The 23875-nt window shown below is 34.4% G+C and overlaps 1 protein-coding gene across 1 annotated transcript; it reads right to left on the bottom strand.

Annotated features, from left to right (window-relative positions):
• Positions 1-2818: 2818 nt before the first annotated feature.
• LOC143223916 (uncharacterized) lies at positions 2819-7839 on the bottom strand. The gene is made up of 4 exons (XM_076452390.1): positions 7737-7839; positions 7314-7367; positions 5845-5933; positions 2819-5275 (listed from the first exon to the last, which is right to left on the bottom strand). Exons 2-4 carry the CDS (start codon positions 7339-7341, stop codon positions 2819-2821), a joined length of 2574 nt encoding a protein of 857 aa, XP_076308505.1. The 5' UTR covers positions 7342-7367; positions 7737-7839.
• Positions 7840-23875: the final 16036 nt, after the last annotated feature.

The raw sequence follows: 23875 nt of genomic DNA on the forward strand, positions 1-23875 counted from the left end.
TTTTTAGTAAAATGTACACTTACTGATCCTTAAAATGTTAACATAATATAATGTTTAGGGACAATAAGGCTTGTTGGTCAATCGCGGCTGTCCCATCTTTTAATTCAAACTTAAAAAAAGTAAATAATTTGAAAAAAATAGTACAAAAAGTTCAATAAATTAAAGCTAGGCCTAATAATTCATATATTATTAACCTCTCTTTCAAACTTATTCAAATTTACTGTCTTCTCAACACCCAAAGGCCACCCATTCCATAGGCTAACCCACCCTTTTAAAAATCAAATTATCTTGCCTAAATCAATATTTGTGTCCCCTAGTTCTAGAATACTCGCTTTTAAGCATGAAAAATGTTGATTCATTAACATAATCAGTTCCTCTTACAATCTTAAACACTTCAATAAATATTATCTTTCCAAAAGAAAACAATTTTAATAATTATTTTTGTCTCCTCATAAGATAACCCCTCCATCCCATATAACTCTATTCTGGATCCTTTCAAATTCAATGTATTTATTAAGGTAAGGATCTAATGACTAAACACAATATTTTAAATGTGACCTAACCACCGACCTATACATTGAAAGTACAACCCATTTAGACTTGTATTTAATATTTCTTTAGGTACAACCTAAAATCCTATTTGCCCTACCACTTACAACAGCACACTGCTTGGGTGACTTGAGAGACTGATTAACCATTACACCAATATTTTTTTCTTTCAAGACACCCTTATTAAATTATTCCCATCCAAATTATCCTTGTAATTGAAATTATGATAATCCACATGCATTATCTTGCATTTATTATAATTAAAACCCATCTGCCATTTATTTGGCCGACTCACTAAGTGATCTAAATCCTTTTGTAAAGCAGCAGCATTCTCTTCATATCCAGCAACACCCAAGACCTTGATATTAACAGCAAATTTCAATAATCTGTTGGCCAATTCCTAATCATTAATGTGGGTCAAAAAGAGCAATGAGTCTTAGACTAAGTCCAGGAATACACCACTTGCAACATTAATCCAGTTTGGTTGAGCTCGACTTATAACAACAGTCTGCTTTATTCCATCAAGCCACTCAACTATCATGTTTGCTAAATTATCTCCCATACCTATAGAGATAAGTTTCTTTATAAGCTTTTTAATGTGGCATCTTGTCAAATGTTTTCTGAAAGTCCAGTTACACTAAACCTGAACAATTACCTTCATCTATACATGCAGCAACATTTTCAAAACACGTCAAAAGATTCGTAAGGCAAGATTTTTCGTGAGTGAAACCATGTTAGTTATCTGATAAAATTTTAACCTTTGTTAAATGACTTTACAAATTATCTTTCAGCAGGCTTTCCCGCAATTGATGTAAGACTAATAGGCCTATAATTACTGGGTTTCTTACCTCCCTTGAAGATAGGAGTGACATTAGCTCATTTCCAGTCTTTCGGTACTTGTTTACTATTAAAGTAGTTACAAAAATATTGTAGCGTCTCACATATCCAATCCTTAACCTCTTTTTAAACTGTCACCAAAATATTATCTAGCGCAGAAGCCTTATCATTCTTTAAAACACCAACTTTGGTTTCCACTCTCAAATGTTCAAGTAGTATCTAAGTATTCATTTGTAAAAAATGAAGAAAAAGCAGAATTTAATAACCTAGCCAATCGTCAGATAAAAGTCTTCCTTTGTTATCCTCAAAGGTCTCGTCCTTATCTTTACATTTTGTTTATTCCTAATGTACTTTAAAAAATAAAGGACTGTTACTTTTTATCATTTTAGATGTTTTTATTTCTCATCTGACCAACTTTCTTGACCTTCTATAATACCAATTTTCTGCCCCTCCTGTAGCTCAGCGGTATGTCTACGAACTTACAACACTAAAAACCGGATTTCGAGACCCGTGGTTGGCAGAGCACAGATAGCCCATTGTGTAGCTTTGTGCTTAATTCAAAACAACAGCAACCAATTTTCTGAAATTTTAGAAAAAAAAAGAAAAATCATATTTCAGGTAGATATTACTTGTGCCTTACTGAATAACTCGTCAAATTTGTAAGTATTATAACTGAAAGTAAAAATAATGTTTCATTTGTTATGTGAAGTAAAAACGCACATCAAAATACTTTCTTGTCAGCCATGATACCTCAAAGTACTAATTGATAGATCGATATTTTTGGCTTTAGAACTTTGTGAAAACCCTGTTATGACCCTGCTGTTATATCAGTGTCCAAGAGGTTCTGCTCTCAGCCATCATACCCTAAAGTGTCACACGAGTGACCAAGATGTTTAAATCCTTTTTAAAAAATAAAAAATGTGATAATAACATCGTACGAGCTTTACATACACTTCCTTCCTTGTGTTATGTGACAAGTTCTGTGGTAACAAAAACTTGCAGAAATTTCAGAAACCTTAAAATCATATAGATATTATTTGTTCCTTATTAAAAAGACCCAGAATACTTTGCTGAATTAAAAAACCAGAAAATTCAGTAGACCAGTTGAACTTTCTGTTTAAGTGAGTTATTTCAAAGTACATTAAATATCCACAAAAGATTGAAGCAAATACTTTCACAAGATCAAGAGTTAATGTATTAAAACCTATTATAAACACCAATATCTTAAAATATAATATTCATCTAGTTATCGTGAATAGAATAATTGTTGTCGGGTTGACGAAGACAGTAATAGATTTTGTGAATTACGAGACTGAAAGGTTTGATTGCTATTACAAAATTTATTACAAGTTATGAAAAACTGTATCTTCAAGCTAATTCTTGAAATACTTGTTAAAATAAAAAACATAATTCATACAAATGTTACACAATCTTACTCGTCTTTATGATTCTCCTCATAATATTTGCGATAAAACTCACACGGTCTTCTTATATTTGAAGCACCACTTGAAGTGAGAACCATGGGTTTCACCTGCGGTGCAGGGCTTGTACCGGTGTATGTATCTTTGAAGAAACATTGAAAACCAGTGTAGTTATTTTGGTAATAACAACTGTATTTCTCTGTATAAAAAGTTATTTGAATGGGTTGGGAGGTGGTAAAAAGACCATAATAACATTGGATTGCAGTCGAATCAACGTCTAACACGTAACAAAGTAATTTCTTCCCGTAAAACCCATGGCTTGTTTGTTGATTTCCAAACGGGATTTCTTTCTTGTAAGTACATTCAGCGAGATAACGTTCTTGAATATAAGTACACTGAAGTTTAACTTTCGCTAATCCTGAAAATAAACCATCAGGAACTGAAATTATACCGCCTGGGCCAGGAGCTGGACCGACGTGGCCTGGAGCGGGACTGCCTGGGCCAGAAGCTGGACCGACGGGGCCTGGAGCGGGACTGCCTGGGCCAGGAGCTGGACCGACGGGGCCAGGAGCTGGACCGACGGGGCCTGGAGCGGGACTGCCTGGGCCAGGAGCTGGACCGACGGGGCCTGGAGCGGGACCTACTTGGCCAGGAGCTGGAACGACGGGACTTGTACCAGGACCGATTAGGCCAGGAGCTGGAGCAACGGGACCTGGAGCTGGACCGACGGGGCCTGGAGCGGGACCGATTGGGCTTGGAGCTGGAGCAACGGGGCCTGGAGCGGGACCGAATGGGCTAGGAGCTGGACCGACGGGGCCAGGAGCTGGAGCAACGGGACCTGGAGCTGGACCGACGGGGCCTGGAGCGGGACCGATTGGGCTAGGAGCTGGAGCAACGGGGCCTGGAGCGGGCCCGAATGGGCTAGGAGCTGGACCGACGGGGCCTGGCGCGGGACCAAATGGGCCAGGTGCTGGAGCGACAGGGCCTGGAGCGGGACCGACTGGGCCAGGTGCTGGAGCGATTGGGCCTGGGGCCGGACCGACTGGGCCAGGTGCTGGAGCGATTGGGCCTGGGGCCGGACCGACTGGGCCAGGTGCTGGAGCGATTGGGCCTGGTGCGGGACCGACTGGGCCAGGTGCGGGACCGACTGGGCCAGGTGCTGGAAGGACGGGGCCTGGAGCAGGGCCGACTGGGCCAGGTGCTGGAGCGACTGGGCCTGGGGCGGGACCTACTGGACCAGGTGCTGGAGCGACTGGGCCTGGAGCGGGACCGAATGGGCTAGGAGCTGGACCGACGGGGCCTGGAACGGGACCTACTTGGCCAGGAGCTGGACCGACGGGGCCTGGAACGGGACCTACTTGGCCAGGAGCTGGACCGACGGGGCCTGGAGCGGGACCGACTGGACCAGGCACTGGAACGATGGGGCCTGGAGCGGGACCGACTGGACCAGGTGCTGGAAAGCCGGGACCTGGAGCAGGACCGACAGGGCCAGGTGCTGGAGCGCCTGGGCCTGGGGCGGGACCTACTGGGCCAGGTGCTGGAAAGACAGGGCCTGGTGCGGGACCGACTGGACCAGGTGCTGGAGCGACTGGGCCTGGGGCGGGACCTACTGGACCAGGTGCTGGAAAGATAGGGCCTGGCGCGGGACCGACTGGACCAGGTGCTGGCTCAGGAGGCTGAATAACAGGTTGTGGGAGAGGCTTTACTAAGCCAGGGCCTGTAGCAGGTTGTATAATATTTGGACCTACTAGATCTGGACTTGGACCAGATGAAACTGAACTTCCCGAACCTGGAATTGGGATGAAAGGGCTTGGAGCTGGAATAACTGAACCAGGTTTACCTTCAGAAGTAGGCGGGACTAAAATACTTATTGAACCTGGAGTAGGGACTGGGTATCTACAAGGAATTGGAGAATCACCTGTACCATCTGGGTTACACTCTGGTGGTGTTGTAACTGGTGGAGGAGTTGGAAGTGGACTTGGACGAAGGCCAGAAGAAGGTCCTGTAGGTCGAGTAATAGGACTGGTAACTGGTGATGGTCCAGGACTTTGCTTGCCAAAGTTTTCATTCACGTACAAATATTTATGAGACGAGCTACATTGCACTGCCAGATATTCATGAGTACAAACCAAACTACGCTGGTCAAAAACAGTTTGATTGGGGCAAACAAAGCTGTATCGAAGATATCGCATGACGTGTCCAGCACCATCAGTGACTGGTTTACACACGTGATAGATTTTGCATTGATTTTTTATATCTGCATAGAACCCATAGGGTCTTCCAAAGCAAGAGAAAGTAATGTCAATAGGATAGATGAGAAGGCTAGCCCATGATGGAAGACCCAGTGCTAGTACTTCAGGGGTTTCTGGTGGTTCCTCTCCTTCAAAACCTGCGGGCATCACCTTCACTGGCATTTTAGGAGGAGGTTTCGTTGTCACCTCTTCTACAAATTCACCTTTGTTTTTGATCTAAAAAACGTTTTTTGATAATTTACTAAATTATGTTGATAGTGACGTTGGAATAACTAAATTTAAAAAAAATGTTTGAGCACTATACCTACATTTTATAAACTTTAAAATATTATATATGACCCACATAAGTAGAAATTAAGAGTTGCATTTCAACGAGTTTATCTGAATTAATGTAGACGTAATTGATATCTGTAAATATTCGAACTTTATGAGTAGCACACAAATGAAATCAGTATAATCCACTGGAAATTAGATGAATTGCTAAATACAACATGAATACGACTTGGTATTTCTTACTGAAGTACAAGTACGTTAGATTACTAATTAAATTGTTTTTTATGACATGATTTACAGAACGTCTCGATATTCAGTAATAGATTCTTGTCTTAATGAAGAGATATAGTTCTAAATGTAACCGTTCTTGAGACGTTTATTACTCATCGTTAAATTGTTGCTTGAAAACTAAAAAAATATCCAAGAAAACTTTACAAAATAATTGATAATAGGACAGAATTCACAACTATTCAAAATGAAATATTAACTTTCTCTGAAATGTGTTCATTTACCTCAACGATCTTCTGTTGGAAACTTCCTGGATAGCTGCCCTTTACGGCCCCTCCATTTATAACGTTGGCTAACCCAAGACACAGAAGCACTGAAACGTACAAAAAACCAAAAAGAACTTCTATTTGTCATATTTTCCAAAAATTAAATATATGTAAACCAAATTTAATACTAAGTTAATTATTAATACAACGAATATTTTTCTGTTTATATTATAAGTTTTGAACTTTTTAAAACACCTTGTCAGGTATAGATTCTTTATGTAAAGTGAGAACTTTTTCGACCAGGTTCAAGTACTGGTTTAAATTTGTTTGATACTATATCTGTATTGTTTTTTAATATGTACCTTTGTCTCTTTTTAAACGCAAAGCTATCGAAGAGCTATCTGCGCTTTGCCCGCATACGATATCGAACAATTACTTTTAATAGAATAAACCCTTATGTTAACTACTGTGATACCGCGAGGCCAATGTTTGTGAAGATCGTTTATTTCATGGAACGACATTTTAATGTTTGACCATTCATAACCCTTTTATTATGATATTAACACTTTTGTATGACGTACCTTCTACAAAAAACCACCTATACAATAATCTCTATGAAAGATGTATTTGAACGAGCGAGATTCAAAGTTGTGCTCAGTTTACAGTTTAGTTGGGAAAGTGTTCTACCCAGCTAAAAGTTACAGTCCTCGAATCACGTAACCTTAGTTTTTATTGGTTCATTTGTCATTTGCCTTTGGGTTTTTTTCTCATTTTTGATGAAAGTTTAGCGTATATGGTACACCGTGCTACGAAATTCCAAATCAAACCGGAAATGAGCCTAAGCGACATTTGCGTCAGTGTTCAGTCCATTGCTAATGTTATTATTTGAAGTTAAGTTCACCACGTTTGTCCCAAGAATTTTAAACAATCTGTGCTTTATTAAAGCAGGTAACTGTTTATAATTATAGATTCTAAAAGAACTCTCATGCAGAGCAGAAGAGCGAGAATTCGAAACTCGATCTCCGCGGTTGTACAACAGAAGTGGTAAAACCAACAGTATTTAGCAGCTGTGGTCGTATTTTAAATCAATAGTTATATTAATATATGCATTATTTAACAGAAAATGAACACGTTTCGATACGTCATTACTCTTTAAACTAACTAATTATTGATGTGACATATTTGTTGAATTTAACAATGGTAAGTTACGGTTGTACAGTACCAAAATCCGGGATTTGATTCCCGTTGTGGACAGAGTAGGTGGCCCATTGTGGCTTTGCGCTAAAATAAACAATTTAACAAAACGTTACTGTAAGTATCAGGTTTCTGAACTATGAAACGCAAAGAGAAATTAAAAAGGTAACTGATCAAAAGTCAAAGTGTGTTTTCAAATGGTATATACTACCAAATATAAGCATCTCATCTGGTTCCTCCTAAAATAATAAGTACTTTCAACATTTTTTTTTTAAATATTGATACGGACTTACCAAAGAGTATTTCACGGTGACAGTCCATGATTAATTCGGTTTTCTCAACAAAACCTATAACGATACAATAAACTTAAAAAAAAAAAAAGTTTTATACATTTATTAAGAAAAGTCATTTCAAAATAATGAACGAATCGTTTACTTAACTGTGTATATATAATCAGAAGGCCACTTTAAGTTTTTGAACGAAATCGTTACACAACTGTATATATCCTAGAATACTCTGTTGTTTCTATACATCCCTCAAAGGAATGCTCCACTAAAGACAAACTTTACGCTAGTACAGCATTATGATATTTGACGAATACCAAAATTGGTCATAGAAAAGTTACGACTCTTATAACCTTTTGATTCCTGTGATAACTATCTAAACCCGATTACATACATATTCATTAGTTTCTCATACAGTTATATTAACCTCACCTTTAAGTCACTATGAAGGCGTGTGGAGAGCGACTTTTCCTCTGAGTGTCTGTGAAGTTCGCTTCTTTTCTTCTCGACTGTTTCTGTTTGATTGAAACGAACTCTGTTATTTCAAACTACTGGTCGATATCCCTTTTATAGTTAATTTTAAGAATACAGCTGTGACGTCTATAGATCTTTCGTGACCTTGGACAAAATTAGCTCAGCTAATCACCAAACTGACCACTAAGAAACAACCTTGGAAGAGAGGTAAATAGGTCAAGATGCAGTGTTGTCGAAACACAGGTGAAGAAAGTGAAGGTAGGGCTTCTCAACGAGAATAAACAAGAGAAGAACCAGACTTTATAAGTTTCTGATGTCCTTGAATACACCGGAATTTTCTATTTCTATATTTTAAAAGTAGTTACGTGTCTGAAATCATGTTATTTTAAAAATACGGGAGTATGTTTTATGGGATTGTGTTTGAAAAAGCTCATTTATGAAGTATTATAATTTTCACTATTGATAGGATATCAGTGGAGATGTGATAGTGTTTAGGGGTTTAACTAGTATCCGTGGGCAGTTGTTATATTGCTCTCGATACAATAAAGCCAAGCACTTGTATATTTCTCAGAAAAAAATGTATTGTCATAATGCACATCATTACACTAGCGACTATTTAAAACTATATATATCTATATAATTATATATATCGCACATAATGAAAAACTGTTAATTTCATTAAATTAAATTCATGCACAATGTTAGATAGATGAGTGTGTTATAATTTACTTTAGACTAATACATTCAATGAAGTTTAATTATCGCAGTTTATCTAGCATACGAGTACAGACACATGTATAACATAAAAGTGGCAAGCAATATTCAAGCTAAGTGTTATAGTATGGACACTGATGTGCAGTCATACGTTATGTTTAGAAAAACATACTTACAACATGCATTCTAATATAGACCATAAAAAGTACTTTATGTTAATCGCTCTATTAGCAAAATGGAAGTAATTTTAATTATTAACACCCTCAAGAAAACCAAGTTTTTCTTTTGTTTTTAAGACCCTCGTTTGGTATAATAGTTTAGCATGCTTTGCTTTGTTTTTTTAGCCCAAAACGTCACTGGCATTCTTAAAAATTCAAGACGCCATTTTATCGCAAAATCTAAACGAGAAAATTGCGATCGAAGAACGTTTTCAGTGTTTGATTATAACTTTAGAATCTGACATGGGATCTTCATTAAAAATTAGTAGTGAAATAAGCTCATTTCGTGATCCTATCTTGGTTATCATAGAGTAAGAGTCAATTTCGACTACAAATACTTGATTTCTGGCTCTTGTGAATGACACGTTACTTACAGAAAAAACATCCGTGTAAAGTCCCCAGTTTTTTTAAAAAAATAGTAATGTATACTTTAAAATGAAGATCCTTATCACACGACAACAGAAGACTAATTCTTAGTTATTATCAAAGTATATATAATTCCAACATCTAAATTTTACCTTTTTACAACAAGTTACTTATCCACAAATTTGGAACTGACATGTTATGAAAAATGCAACATTACAAGAAGTGGAAAGTCTTACTTATTAAATACAAAGCTACACAATGGGCTATTTGCGATGCACCTGTTCCGAAGTCTGAGTTTTAGCGTTACGAACTCTCAAAATTGTCCTTTGAGCTACCGAAGGGACTTAACCCTTAAACAGCGACCATCATGAACTGATGCTGCTACCTACAACATTGCTACTGTTTAAGGGTTAAACTGTCTTGATTCTACCTATCATACGCTCCATAATACTTGTCCATTGTATTATGAAACAAATAAACATAATGTATTTCTGAAAGAAAACTCTCTAAACTCACAAACTCACAACGCTTGAAACCAGGTTTTGGCATTCTTAGTGGGCAGAGCACAGACAACCCATTGTGTAGCTTTTTGTATAATTACAAAGAAACAAATTCAAACAAAATATTTAGGCGTAGAAATATCTATAAAAGAAGATAAAACATGTTGAATATATCCACCAATGGAGTTACATTCATACAATGTATTTGTAAAAATAACGATACGTTAGAATATTAAAATACTCAAACGACTAACGTTGTATAATACACAAACAAACTTTTACTTAGAAAGCCAATGAACGGTCGTAAAAGGACACTTAACGAGACATCGATTTTTAACTTCAGTTTTAATTATTTATTTAGTGATGACGAGAAAACCCAGTTGTAGAAAAAATATATATGCATACAAAATTTTCTCAACCGAAACCAGCCGTTTTTACATATATATTAATTATGTATTATAGAATCGATCATTTGAGTATTTTTATATATCATGTATTCACATAAGTTACACGCATTTTTGAATTATAATGATACGTTGATTTGTAGGCACATTATAAGTACAGTAACGTTATTTATTTATTAAGGCTGTTTTATAAGCACATTGTAAGTATAGTACTGTTATTTATTTATTAAGGCTGTTTTATAAGCACATTGTAAGTATAGTACTGTTATTTATTTATTAAGGCTGTTTTATAAGCACATTGTAAGTACAGTACTATTAATTATTTATTAAGGTTGTTTTATAAGCACATTGTAAGTACAGTAACGTTATTTATTTATTAAGGTTGTTTTATAAGCACATTGTAAGTACAGTACTGTTAACTATTTATTAAGGTTGTTTTATAAGCACATTGTAAGTACAGTACTGTTAATTATTTATTAAGGTTGTTTTATAAGCACATTGTAAGTACAGTACTGTTAATTATTTATTAAGGTTGTTTTATAAGCACATTGTAAGTACAGTACTGTTAATTATTTATTAAGGTTGTTTTATAAGCACATTGTAAGTACAGTACTGTTAATTATTTATTAAGGTTGTTTTATAAGCACATTGTAAGTACAGTACTGTTAATTATTTATTAAGGCTGTTTTATAAGCACATTGTAAGTACAGTACTATTAATTATTTATTAAGGTTGTTTTATAAGCACATTGTAAGTACAGTAACGTTATTTATTTATTAAGGTTGTTTTATAAGCACATTGTAAGTACAGTACTGTTAATTATTTATTAAGGTTGTTTTATAAGCACATTGTAAGTACAGTACTGTTAATTATTTATTAAGGTTGTTTTATAAGCACATTGTAAGTACAGTACTGTTAATTATTTATTAAGGTTGTTTTATAAGCACATTGTAAGTACAGTACTGTTAATTATTTATTAAGGTTGTTTTATAAGCACATTGTAAGTACAGTACTGTTAATTATTTATTAAGGTTGTTTTATAAGCACATTGTAAGTACAGTACTGTTATTTATTTATTAAAAACTATTTCATAAAGCTTCAAACTTTAAATATATCTAAATAGTCATTGATTCCTACGTGGTAAAGTCGTAACATTCTTCTACATCACACCAAACACGCTCGCTCTTTCAGCTGTAGGGGCGTTATAATGTTTCGGTCGATCCCACTATTCTTTGCTAAAAGAGTAGGCCAAAGGTTGATGGTAGGTGATAATAGCGAGCTGCCTTCCCTCTACTCTTACACTGCTAAATTAGGGATAATTAACATAGATCGACCTGGTGTAGCTTTGCACAAAATTCAACATAAGAAATGTTTGCTCCTTTGTTATTATGTTCGTCACTCGATATCAAATTATAGATAAATAGAGTTTTAAAAATACTAGATTTAATTGTTCATTGCAACGTATAAATGTAACGGAGATGTTTAATTTAAATTAAAAAAACAACAAGTTAGTAATTCCCGTAAAAGTCTCCAATCCAGAATTTCCTCAGAACTGAAGAAAACTGCGTTATAAAGTCACAGTAAATCAGTAGTGCTCAGAGTTTTTTTCCAACTTCAATCTATATAAGATCACCCACTAGTGGCTCAGCGGTTTGTTTATTTTTAACTTACAACTTTAGAAAACCGAGTTTCCATTCCATTCCATACGATACGGGCTATCTGTGTAGCTTTCGGATTAACTTTAAACTAAACAAAGCAAAAACTAAATAACATTTATTACTATTAGTGTCTTTGACTTATAAACAAATAATATCACACTACCAAAAACTCTCATAAACAGGTAAATGATTAAACTATTGTCATCTAACTCTGTTTGAAAGTTGATGTTTGAAAAAAAATGTCTTCTTTAAGAAGTGAGATCCGGCCTGTACAAGTTCTTAGGGCACTCGACTTGTAATATGAGGGTCGGTCGCGTGTTCAAATCACCATCGCACCAAACATGCTCATCCTTTAAGCCGTGGGGGCGTTATAAAGTTAGGGTCAATCCCACTATTTGTTGGTAAAAGAGTAGCTCAAAAGTTGGCGATGGGTGGTGATGACTAGCTGCTTTCCCTGATAAATTAGGGACTGCGGATAGTTTATAAAAGCATAATTCTTTGTGCTTCTATAATTTTTAGTGTCGACATGTTATTTGTCAATGTTGTGCAGTTTAAATAATTAGTAGATAATTGAAAAAACTTATTTTAGTATAACTGAAAAAACTTCTTCATTTTAGGATAAACAAAGTATTATATGTACCTAATTATGCCAGGTTAATCTTGCGAAACATTATAACAATTCGAATATCACTCTTTATTCTATGATGATAATGCTCCGTTATACTATTATATCAACTATTAGTGAGCGTTAGACAAATGTGATCAGCAGACCTCAATTTTGAAACGAACAAAATGAAAGAAATAAAACCAGACTATCAGAAGAGTGGTCTTACTTTTCCTATGTTGTTTGAAGTTACAAACGTGTCACTCTTTAAATAACAGATGGCGAGAATATATCGCGTATATATATATATATATATATAATGTTAATATTTACTACAAGACGATTTCCTTACTTTGTCGCTTCTTCCCTTCTGTTATGCACATTTTATAAAATAAAGTTTTGTTTATTTGTTTAGAAGCAAAATTTTACAATAGATTATCCACGCTATGTCCACCAAGAAGAATCGAACACCGGATTTTAACATTTGTAAGTTTTTAGATTTACACTTGACCAACTGGGGGTACAAAAGACGTTGACTCTTGTGACTCTCTTCTGTGTAGGTCCACCATGACTAGGTGGTTAGGGTACTTGACCCACAATGTACGTGTTCGAATCTTCATCCCACTAAATATGTTCGTTCTTTTAGCCGTGAGGTGTTATAATGTGACGGTCAATTTCACTATTCGTTGTTAAAATAGTGTGCGTGTGTTTTTTATAGCAAAGCCACATCGGGCTATCTGCTGAATCCACCGAGGAGAATCGAACCCCTGATTTTAGAGTTGTAAATCCATAGACGTACCGCTGTGCCAGCGACGGACTGTTAAAAGGGTAATCTAAAAGTTGGCATGGGTTGTGATGACTATCTGCCTTCCTTCTAATCTTTCAATGCTAAATTAGGGACGGCTAGAGGCATTCTTTTCACACACACATAAACGTTTTATGAAAACGAAAACAGGTATTAATTTGTTCCCTACATGTGGTCCTACAATAATATCGCCACCAATAGTAATGTAAAAACGACAAATTAAAATTGTATGATGCTAGTAGAGATTCAAATATAGAAAACTTTTGTTCCCCCCCCTTCCCCACAAGTGGCACTTACAACGCTAGAAACCAAGTTGTTGCTACCCGTGGTGGGTAGAGCACAGCTAGACCACTGTGTGACTTTGTGCTTAATTACAAATAAATAAAGTAAAAATAAAACATTTAATAGACGTATTCATAAGTAAGAAGCATACCATTTTTAAAGTATTCCCATTGTATGGGGGAGAACTTGTTTTAAGTATAATAATTCTTATCGCTTTACATTATAACTTTGTGCTATTTTCACTAGGAACATTTTTACTATTACATTCTTTTCCGAAATTCGTTCTCTTAATTTTTGTTTTGTTTGTTATTAAATGCGAAACTAGTTATTTGTGCTCGCCCCATCACGGGTATCGAAATCTGGTTTGCTACTGATAGAGTCATTTTCTTCATGTCTGTTTCTCAGAACACCAGGGCGAGTTGCTCGTTACGAACAAGAAGCAACGAATCAGGATCAAAATTTAGATAATTTTTTTGTTTCTATTTTGTTTCATAGAAGAGTTCTTTATTTTAAAGTGTTTTTACGTTAACTTCCTAAAATAGGTATAGTTACAGAAGCAGCTGTCGGTATCTTTTTCCACTATGTCAACGTATACGGGACCATACTGATCATAATATTCCAAATAAGGTTACAAAAGAATTTTATGTAATAAAAAATAACCTACTCTTTCTCAAAGTGACCAGATGACAAAAGTTTGCGGGGACATCAGCAGAATTTAGAGCAACATGCTAGGACAAGCAACATACTAGGAAAGACACAGTCCTCGCAAATACCTCCGATTAAGTAAGTTCCTTTTTTTATCTTTTACAAACGATTCGAAATCAAGTTACACGTTTTGTTACATACCTTTTATAGCGGTATCTACACAGATCCAAAATTTATATTTTTACAATTATCCCCTGTTGCCTTATTTACGCCACCCCAACAACTCCATAATACCAGCTCCTTATTAAACTGAAATGAATTTGAAAATCGAGAGAAGTTACTAAGATAAATTTCTGTAATTTTACGATGGAAAAAATATTTTCAGTCTTCTTAAGAGTTCTTTCTCGAAACGCTTAAGATCTCACTTAAAAAACGTAAAGTTTTTTAATATTTTTAGATAATCTCTTTCCTTCACAACACAAACATTTCTTCTGGACATTAATAAGTGTACAACAACGCCCCCTACGTTCTTATCAATTCACAAAAGGCTTCCCAGGTTTTCCTAACTTAAAGAAATATCGTTTATACACTTTGTAATGTGAAAAGTGAAAAATACAGACAAACACATCTTTAAACGTACGTTTTTATTCAGTAAATTAAATACTAAATTGCTAGAGAATTCCAAACGAATAAAATTAGCCAACTTTATAATTATAAACTCTTTAATTATAAGATGCTTTATAAATATTTTTCTGTGAAATAGATAAAACATGTATTCAAGTACTACGGATGATGTATCTTTTTTTCAAGTCACAAATCACGTTTCTTTCAATATTTGTTTAAGTTATCACGACTTCCTCTAACGGATATTTACACTTTGTATTTTACGTATTCCTGTCATTGGTTTACTTTCTATAAAGACTTATTCTAACAATAATGTGTTATTTTAGAAGATAAATAGACTTTGAGTTAAAAATATTCAATAAAAATGACTAATATCTGTTATTCTTAGTTGTTGTTGTTTGTCTCATTGCATTGGACCTGATGAAGATGTTAAGTGGAAATGTCACTGACTTTTACTGTATTAAACTTTTCTATCGAATTATACCCTTCGAAGATGTAGGTAGAAGTGCTACTGATTTCGTTTGTGTTCAACTGTATTTTACTTATTAAAAAGGTAAGTGGAGATGTCAGTGATATAACATGTGTCCACTTATTGTACCTGACAACGACAAAACTAAACAGTGGTATCAATCATTCGTACTTTTTTATCCCTAAAAATAAAAGTCTTTTTTTCAAACATACGAGTCAATACTTTGCACATTAAAAATAAGTCTCGATATTTTATGGAGCACATGTTTGTTATCTACGTTTTTAATTTGTCTTACTCACACTGGTGTCATCTTTTTCACTGTTATTATCTCTGATGTCCAATGTCGTAGCATTTATTTAACGTTTTTGATAAAACTGCTTGCTAAAGCAGTTAAATAAAACTAATTCAAGGGGTACTTTCTTGAGCATTTTAGTTTGGGTTTCTAAAGGCTTGGAGCTACCAAAAATAGTAACTTTCTGTAGAATAACCAACCTGGTTTCCTCTTTGTCCTTGAGAATCTTATAGTGCAAGTGTCCTTGACCGTTTTTCACTGATACAGTATTTAGTACTTTCAAAACCTTTTGAACTTACTGTGCAACTTATATTTCTGTCTATCTACATTACAAGTCTTTATTTTCTCTTGTATTATACACAAAAAATTTTCATAATTTTTTTTTGTGTGTGCATTGTATTTGTATTTAACGTTCATTGTAACTATTTACGTATTAGTACTATTGTAAAACTAGATACTTGTAACAAAATAATATTCTCACCGTTACTACTTCTGTATTAACGATATTTCAGTACCACTCTTACTCTTGCTGAGTTAATGCTATTCGTACTATTACTAATTATATACTAGTACCCCTAGCAGAAACGTCGGTTAACCCGCGACTGTTTAAGCTGGTAATTACTGGTCATAGCATTATCAAAACAGTAACAACGTTTTTATGTATTAAAAGTGAGACTGTTTATTCAAACAAAGTTTAAGAATTTTAGTTTAAAACTTACATCAAACCCTCATGTACAGGGCCAGTGAAAATCGTGTGTGTTTTCTTATAGCAAAGCCACATAGGCTATCTGCTGAGCCCACCGAAGGGAATCGAACCCCTGATTTTAGCGTTGTAAATCTGTAGACATACCGCTGTACTAGCGGGGGGCAAAATCGTATTCTTGTGGGAAGAGAGATCTTTTATTTAAAATTAAGTTCTATTGTAAGGAAATGGTTATTGCACACACCACTGTCATTTTTATAATTGTCTAAATCCTGAATACCCAAAATGTGAAATATTTTGTGGATTTTGTTATTTGTGGTACTAACAGCACAGATGTTTTAGAGGGAAGATAGATAGTCAGCACCACCCACCGCCAACGCTGGGGCTACTCTTTCACCAACGAATAGCATGATGAACCGTAACATTACAATGGCTCCACGGCTGAAAGAGTGAAGACGTTTCGTGAGATGGGTTTCGAACCCGCGACTCTCAGATTGCAAGTAAGGAGTTTTGGTTAATTACTTATATACTGGCGTACACGTTAAACTGATTGTAGTAAGATTGTATCTGCTACTTCATTATTAGAAGTACTGGTGTTTGTTATTAATTGAAAGAAACGAATGCTCAACTGTTTATAACAAAATCCGGCATGACCAGCTGGTTAAGACGATCGACTCCTAATCTGAGGGTGGTAGGCTCGAATCTCCGGCGCACCAAACATGTGCGCCCTTTCAGCCGTGAGGGATGTTATAATGTAACAGTCAATCATATTATTCGGTGGTAAAAAGAGTAGGACATGAGTTAGCGGTGATGACTAGCTGCCTTCCCTCTAGTCTTACACTTCTAAATCAGGGACGGCTAGCACAGTTAGCCCTCGTAACTCTGCGCGAAATTCAAAAACAAACAAAAACAAAATCGTGCCTTTCGAAATTACATAAATAATAGCAAATTACGATTAAAAACGTATAAACTTAAACAGTGATACTTATTTAAAGTAACACAATACATACAATTGAGGCCTTTGAAAATAAGTGTGAAACAATGAAAGTAATGAACATCAACACACAATTCACTTAGAGTCAAATAATTTCAACACAAAATATTTTAATGTTTAGTGATATGTACGTTCAGAGAATGAATTACCATCCTCAGCTCTTCAAATGGACTGAGAAAGATATTGACGTACTTCTCTTGTAAAGAAAAACCTATCTCATGACGTGTCGTATAATTTTCATGTGTACAAATTCACAAAAAAGAGGGGTTAAAGCTTATAGAGTTCACTGAAAACGAAAGAAGGGGGTGTCTAATATTTTGCGGGTAGCACCACCATATAACATAGGCGGAAATGAAGGTGGTGAAGGAATGTCAATGAAACACGTGCTTACTTCTGCCAGTATAGGGTGACCATATTTTCAGACTGTTTGTTTGTTTGTTTTTTGAATTTCGCACAAAACTACTCGAGGGCTATCTGCGCTAGCCATCCCTAATTTAGACTAGAGGAAAGGCAGATATTCATCACCACCCACCGCCAACTCTTGGGCTACTCTTTTAACAAAGAATAGTGGGATTGACCATAACATTATAACGTTCCCAAGGCTGAAAGGAACAAGCATATTTGGTGCGACAGGGATTCGAACCCGAAATCCTCGGATTACGAGTTGAACGCCTTAACCCATCTGGCCATGCGGGGCATTTTCAGAGTGGAAAAGTTTGGCCTTTTTCTCATATGGAACAACACTGCAACTGCTTTTAAACAGTTGATTTTTTTTAATCTTGCACAAAAAAAAGACTTATTGGAAGCTAATAACAATAAATATATAAACACACCGAATTTATATTGAATCTAGTTAAAAGAGAAATGTTACTTCTTCGTTTTTGTTTTTTTTCGCAGCTTGGCAGGGGCGCCTGATATAAAGTTCGCAAAGGACACAGTTTTCCTAGATCCGTCTCTGAAAAAACTAATATATTTCTTTCTTATAAACGATAAACAGTTCTGTATGCGAAGAATGATTTAAGTATAAAAAAATGGAAACCAGATTCAGAGAAGACGAAAGTCACCTTCACACTTTTAAAACACTGGAAATCAAATAAACACAACATAACCATAGAAAACACTCAAATACTAAATAAAGAAACAAACATAAACACACGCAGAATTAAAGAAGCCTTACTTATACAACAACTCAAGCCCAAAATAAACCAATACAAAGGATCACCTTTATACCTATATTACTAAATATAATCAAACATGGGCCTGGCATGGCCAAGCGCGTAAGGCGTGCGACTCGTAATCCGAGGATCGCGGGTTCGCGCCCGCGTCGCGCTAAATATACTCGCCCTCCCAGCCGTGGGGGCGTATAATGTGACGTATAATACAATCCCACTTTTCGTTGGTAAAAGAGTAGCCCAAGAGTTGGCGGTGGGTGGTGATGACTAGCTGCCTTCCCTCTAGTCTTACACTGCTAAATTAGGGACGGCTAGCACAGATAGCCCTCGAGTAACTTTGTGCGAAATTTCAAAACAAAACAAATAATCAAACATCTAAGCACGCCCTCTACATTCCTACGCTCAATAACCGCCTTCAAACATGTGATCAGCTATCGATCAGTTATTTCTTTGTGAACCTGACGATGACCGAAAAAGGTCGAAACGTTGTTCGCTCCTCTACATAACATTTTCTCAATCCATACCAGCCGTTTTTACATACATATTTTTCTCTACAAGTGGGTTTTCTCGTCATCACGGATTATTTTACACATTGTTTTTTAGATTCAAATTGCTATCTGTCTTGTGACACAGCGGCATGTGTGCGGACTTTCAACGCTATAATCCGGGTTTCGATACCCGTGGTGGATATAGCTCAGATGAACTGTTGTATAGCTTTGTGATTAATTACAGACAACATCCTATTTTTTCCTTATATTGTCCCACGCTTGTAGAGTAGAAAGTTTGTGGATTTACATCACAAAAATCAGCGGTTCGATTCCCTTTGGTGGACAGAGCAGATACCCCACTCTAGCTTGGCTACAAAAAAAAAACACATACGCACGCTATTTATTATAAGTGTAATATGTCTTTTACGTACTATTTAACTTAGAGACTTACATAAACGGTTCTTTTAGGTTTCCATTGTTTAAAACAAAACAGTCGTTATCAATTTTTCCAAATACAGCTTGTAAAATAAATATGTAAGAGTCAACAAAATATGTGAGCAGAACAGAATATTTATATTAGAATAAGCGTATCTAAGTATGAAATGTGAAAGCCTTTTTTGAGGGGGGGGGACTTTCGTGGGCTATATTTTAACACTACACGAATAGTCTTATAAGCCAACTGGAAACTGCTTAATAATTTATACAAGTTGAAAGGTATAATAAACAATTACGATTTTTTTATATTAATTACATACAAGACAAAAGAAGGTGGAAGGTTGGAAGATAACCTCCGAAATGTCTTGCATGAAGAGAAATATATTTTTTCTAAAGCATACAGAAATTTGTAAGTTTGTAAACCGTATTCATATTGAAAAAAAAAAACAATGTATTTTCGTAATGGGATTTTCCAATCAGAATTTTAGAAATTAAAGTCATTTTTTTCTTAGAAAAGAAGCCTCCCAGTGGCGCGATAGCACGTGATAGACTTGAAACCGAAACTAGAAACTTGTGTAGCAGAGCACAGGTACCCCTTTGTGTAGCTTTTGCTTAACTTCAAACATACAAATCTGAAATGAAAAACACCTAAAATATTAAATATAAACTAAACGGAGTGCTGGAGGTAGCAAAATTTTAGGTTTTAATTTTTTTTTTGGGGGGGTTAGAGGTCACCTTGACCGAAACATTCGATACGATCTAGATTCGTTACATTAGTTCCTTAAGTTTTAATGAAAATAAATAGCAAAGGTAACGGATTCGATGCGGAACCTACAGTTGAACATGACAAAGACTATATTACATCAATATAGTTGTGGTATTTTTCAGCGAACGTGTTAAACTTGGTAGAGGTGACGTCAATATCTCAGGAACAATAAACGGAAATTAAACTGGAAAAATGACTAATACATCGGTTACCCACTTGGGTTACAGTGTTGCAATTATAACCAAAGATTTCGCTAAGCTGTGACGGAGTAACAGTGACGTTTCTTGCTTGTTGTTAATTCAGTGTTAGCCCTTAACTGTTAACACCAACGAAATTGTAGCCCGCGCTCTGAACCAAATAAATAAAATATTCACTTATTTCACTTCTCTACCTCCTCCCCAAGTAACAAGGTGGGATTCTCAAAAGTTATCAACAAACTATCGCGCACATGGAATAAACCGCCAGAAAACAAGGTGGGGGACAGTCTGTTTCCAGCAACCACCGTCACAAAAGCTTTTCCCGGTTTGAACCGAATAGCAGGAATAAATGTCACTTTGTTGAAAGTGAAGCTAATGTATGGTGAAGCAAACCTTGAACCTTCCGACCCTAAATCCGCAGCGCTAGAATTTAGCCTGTGTCCGGATGGAGCCGTTCTAGCGTATCACAAAAGTTATTCTCTTTATTCAATATTGTTATAAATAATGTACAATTATTCCACATATTATTATCTTCAGTACTGTTATAAACCACTTAGAATTATTTCACGTATTAGAATATTGTGTATTGTTAAAAATCATTTGGCCCGGCATGGCCAAGCGCGTTAACGCGTGCGACTCGTAATCTGAGGGTCGCGGGTTCGCATCCCGGTCGCGCCAAACATGCTCGCCCTTTCAGCCGTGGGGCGTTATAATGTTACGATCAATCCCACTATTCGTTGGTAAAAGAGTAGCCCAAGAGTTGGCGGTGGGTGGTGATGACTAGCTGCCTTCCCTCTAGTCTTACACTGCTAAATTAGGGACGGCTAGCACAGATAGCCCTCGAGTAGCTTTGTGCGAAATTCCAAAACAAACAAATAAAAATCATTTACAATTATTCAACGAATGAGACTATTCTGTACAGTTATAAATTATTTACAATTATTCAACGTATTAGGATATTCTGTATTGTCATAAATATTTTGCAATTATTCCTTGTATTAGAATAATCTGTATCTTAATAAATCATTTACAGTTATATCATGTATTAGAATATTCAGTATTGTTATAAATCAATTATAATTATTCTTTGCAGTAGTACCTTTAGTATTGTTATAAATCATTTACAATGATTACACATATTAGAATAATGTTTATTATTATAAATCATTTACAAGTATTTCATGCATTAGAATATTCAGATTGTGATAAATAATTTATAATTACTCCACGTAATAGAATATTCTGTATTGTGATAAATCATTTACAATTATTATACGCATTATAACATTCTGTATTGTTAGTCATGTATAATTATTCCACTTATTAGTATACTTAGTATTCTTATAAATCAATTATATTTATTAGAAGATTCAGTATTATTATAAATTATTTGCATTTATTCTACGCATTAGAATATTCTGTACTGTTATAAATCATTCACAATTATTACACTTGTTGGTATTTTCAGTACAGTTATAAATCATTTACAACTATTCGACGTATTTGATCTTCAATATTGTGATAAATCATTTACAATTATTCCATGTATTAAAATCTTCAGTATTGTGATAAATCATTTACAATTATTCCATGTATTATTGGATTCGCTATTGTTATAAAATATTTACAATTACTTTATATATTGGTATTTTCAGTATTGTTATAAATCGTTTAAATTATTCCACATAATAGAATCTTCAGTATTGTCATAAATCATTTGTAATTATTTCATGTTATATTATCTTCAGGTATTAGAATATTCCATATTGTTATAAATCATTTTCAACTATTCAACGTATTATTATCTTCAATATTGTTATAAATAATTTACAGTTATCACAAATTGTCATAAATCAGATAAAATTATTTCATGTATTAGTATCTTCAGTATTGTTATAAATCATAATAATTTACAATCGTTCCACGTATTATAATATTCTGTATTTGTATAAATCATTTACAACTGACCCACATATTATAATAATTCATAGTGTTATAAAATCATTTACCGTAATTACACGTATTAAGACAATTATTATTGTTATAAATATCCTACACTTATTCCAAGTATTAGTATTTTCAGCATGATTATAAATCATTTATTATTTTTCCACGTATTAAAATATGTTATGAATCATTCACAATTATACCATATATTAGAATATTTTATATTGTTGTCAGTCATTTATAATTATGCCACTTATTAGAGTCTTTATTACTGTTATAAATCAATTACAATTATTCCACGTATTAGAATATTCTGTACTGTTATAAATCATTTACAATCATTCGATGTATTTGTATCTTCAGTGTTGTTGCATATAATTTACAATTATTCCACGTATTAGTATCTTCAGTATTGTTATATATCATTAACAGTTATTCTACGTATTAGAATATTCTCTATTGTTATAAATCATTTACATTTATTTCTTGTGTTAGAATGTTGCGTATTGTTAGGAATTATTTACAATTATTCCATGTGTTAGTATTTTCAGTATTGTTAAGAGATAGTTACAATTATTTCATGTTTTAGTATTTTCAGTGTTGTTAAGAGATAGTTACAATTATTTCATGTTTTAGTATTTTCAGTGTTGTTAAGAGATAGTTACAATTATTTCATGTTTTAGTATTTTCAGTGTTGTTAAGAGATAGTTACAATTATTTCATGTTTTAGTATTTTCAGTGTTGTTAAGAGATAGTTACAATTCTTTCATGTTTTAGTATTTTCAGTGTTGTTAAGAGATAGTTACAATTATTCCATGTTTTAGTATTTTCAGTATTGTTAAGAGATAGTTACAATTATTCCATGTTTTAGTATTTTCAGTATTGTTAAGAGATAGTTACAATTATTTCATGTTTTAGTATTTTCAGTGTTGTTAAGAGATAGTTACAATTATTCCATGTTTTAGTATTTTCAGTGTTGTTAAGAGATAGTTACAATTATTCCATGTTTTAGTATTTTCAGTGTTGTTAAGAGATAGTTACAATTATTTCATGTTTTAGTATTTTCAGTGTTGTTAAGAGATAGTTACAATTATTTCATGTTTTAGTATTTTCAGTGTTGTTAAGAGATAGTTACAATTATTTCATGTTTTAGTATTTTCAGTGTTGTTAAGAGATAGTTACAATTATTCCATGTTTTAGTATTTTCAGTATTGTTAAGAGATAGTTACAATTATTCCATGTTTTAGTATTTTCAGTATTGTTAAGAGATAGTTACAATTATTCCATGTTTTAGTATTTTCAGTGTTGTTAAGAGATAGTTACAATTATTTCATGTATTAGACTATTCTGTATTATTATAAATGATGTACAATTATTCCACGCTTCAGAATATTCTATACTGTTATAAATCATTTTTAATTATTCCATGTATTAAAATATTTTGTAATTTTTATTAATCATTTACAATTATTTCACGTATGTCTTATGTATGATCTGTAAATTTTCAACATGTTTTCTGATGAATTTCTTTGTTCGTTACCAGTCTTACGCCTAAAGTAACTCATTCTTTTTTCAAAATTGTGGTTGTTATGCTATTATTGTGCGGTATCTAGTTTAACTTTAAATCAAGAATAATCTCTAATATTTTTGGTAACGTTGTTTCCTCTAAGAAAGACCCGTCTAGATAAAAGTGTGGTATTATTTTTGTGTTTGTATGATTTTGAGTTTTGCACTTTTATCTTAATATTTTATTTATTGCAGTGGTATTTTATTTCGTTTAATAGTATTAGTATATTGTACGTTGCTGTTATTGG

The sequence above is a fragment of the Tachypleus tridentatus genome, chromosome 8, assembly GCF_004210375.1.
Source record: "Tachypleus tridentatus isolate NWPU-2018 chromosome 8, ASM421037v1, whole genome shotgun sequence".
NCBI classification, from domain to species: domain Eukaryota; kingdom Metazoa; phylum Arthropoda; class Merostomata; order Xiphosura; family Limulidae; genus Tachypleus; species Tachypleus tridentatus.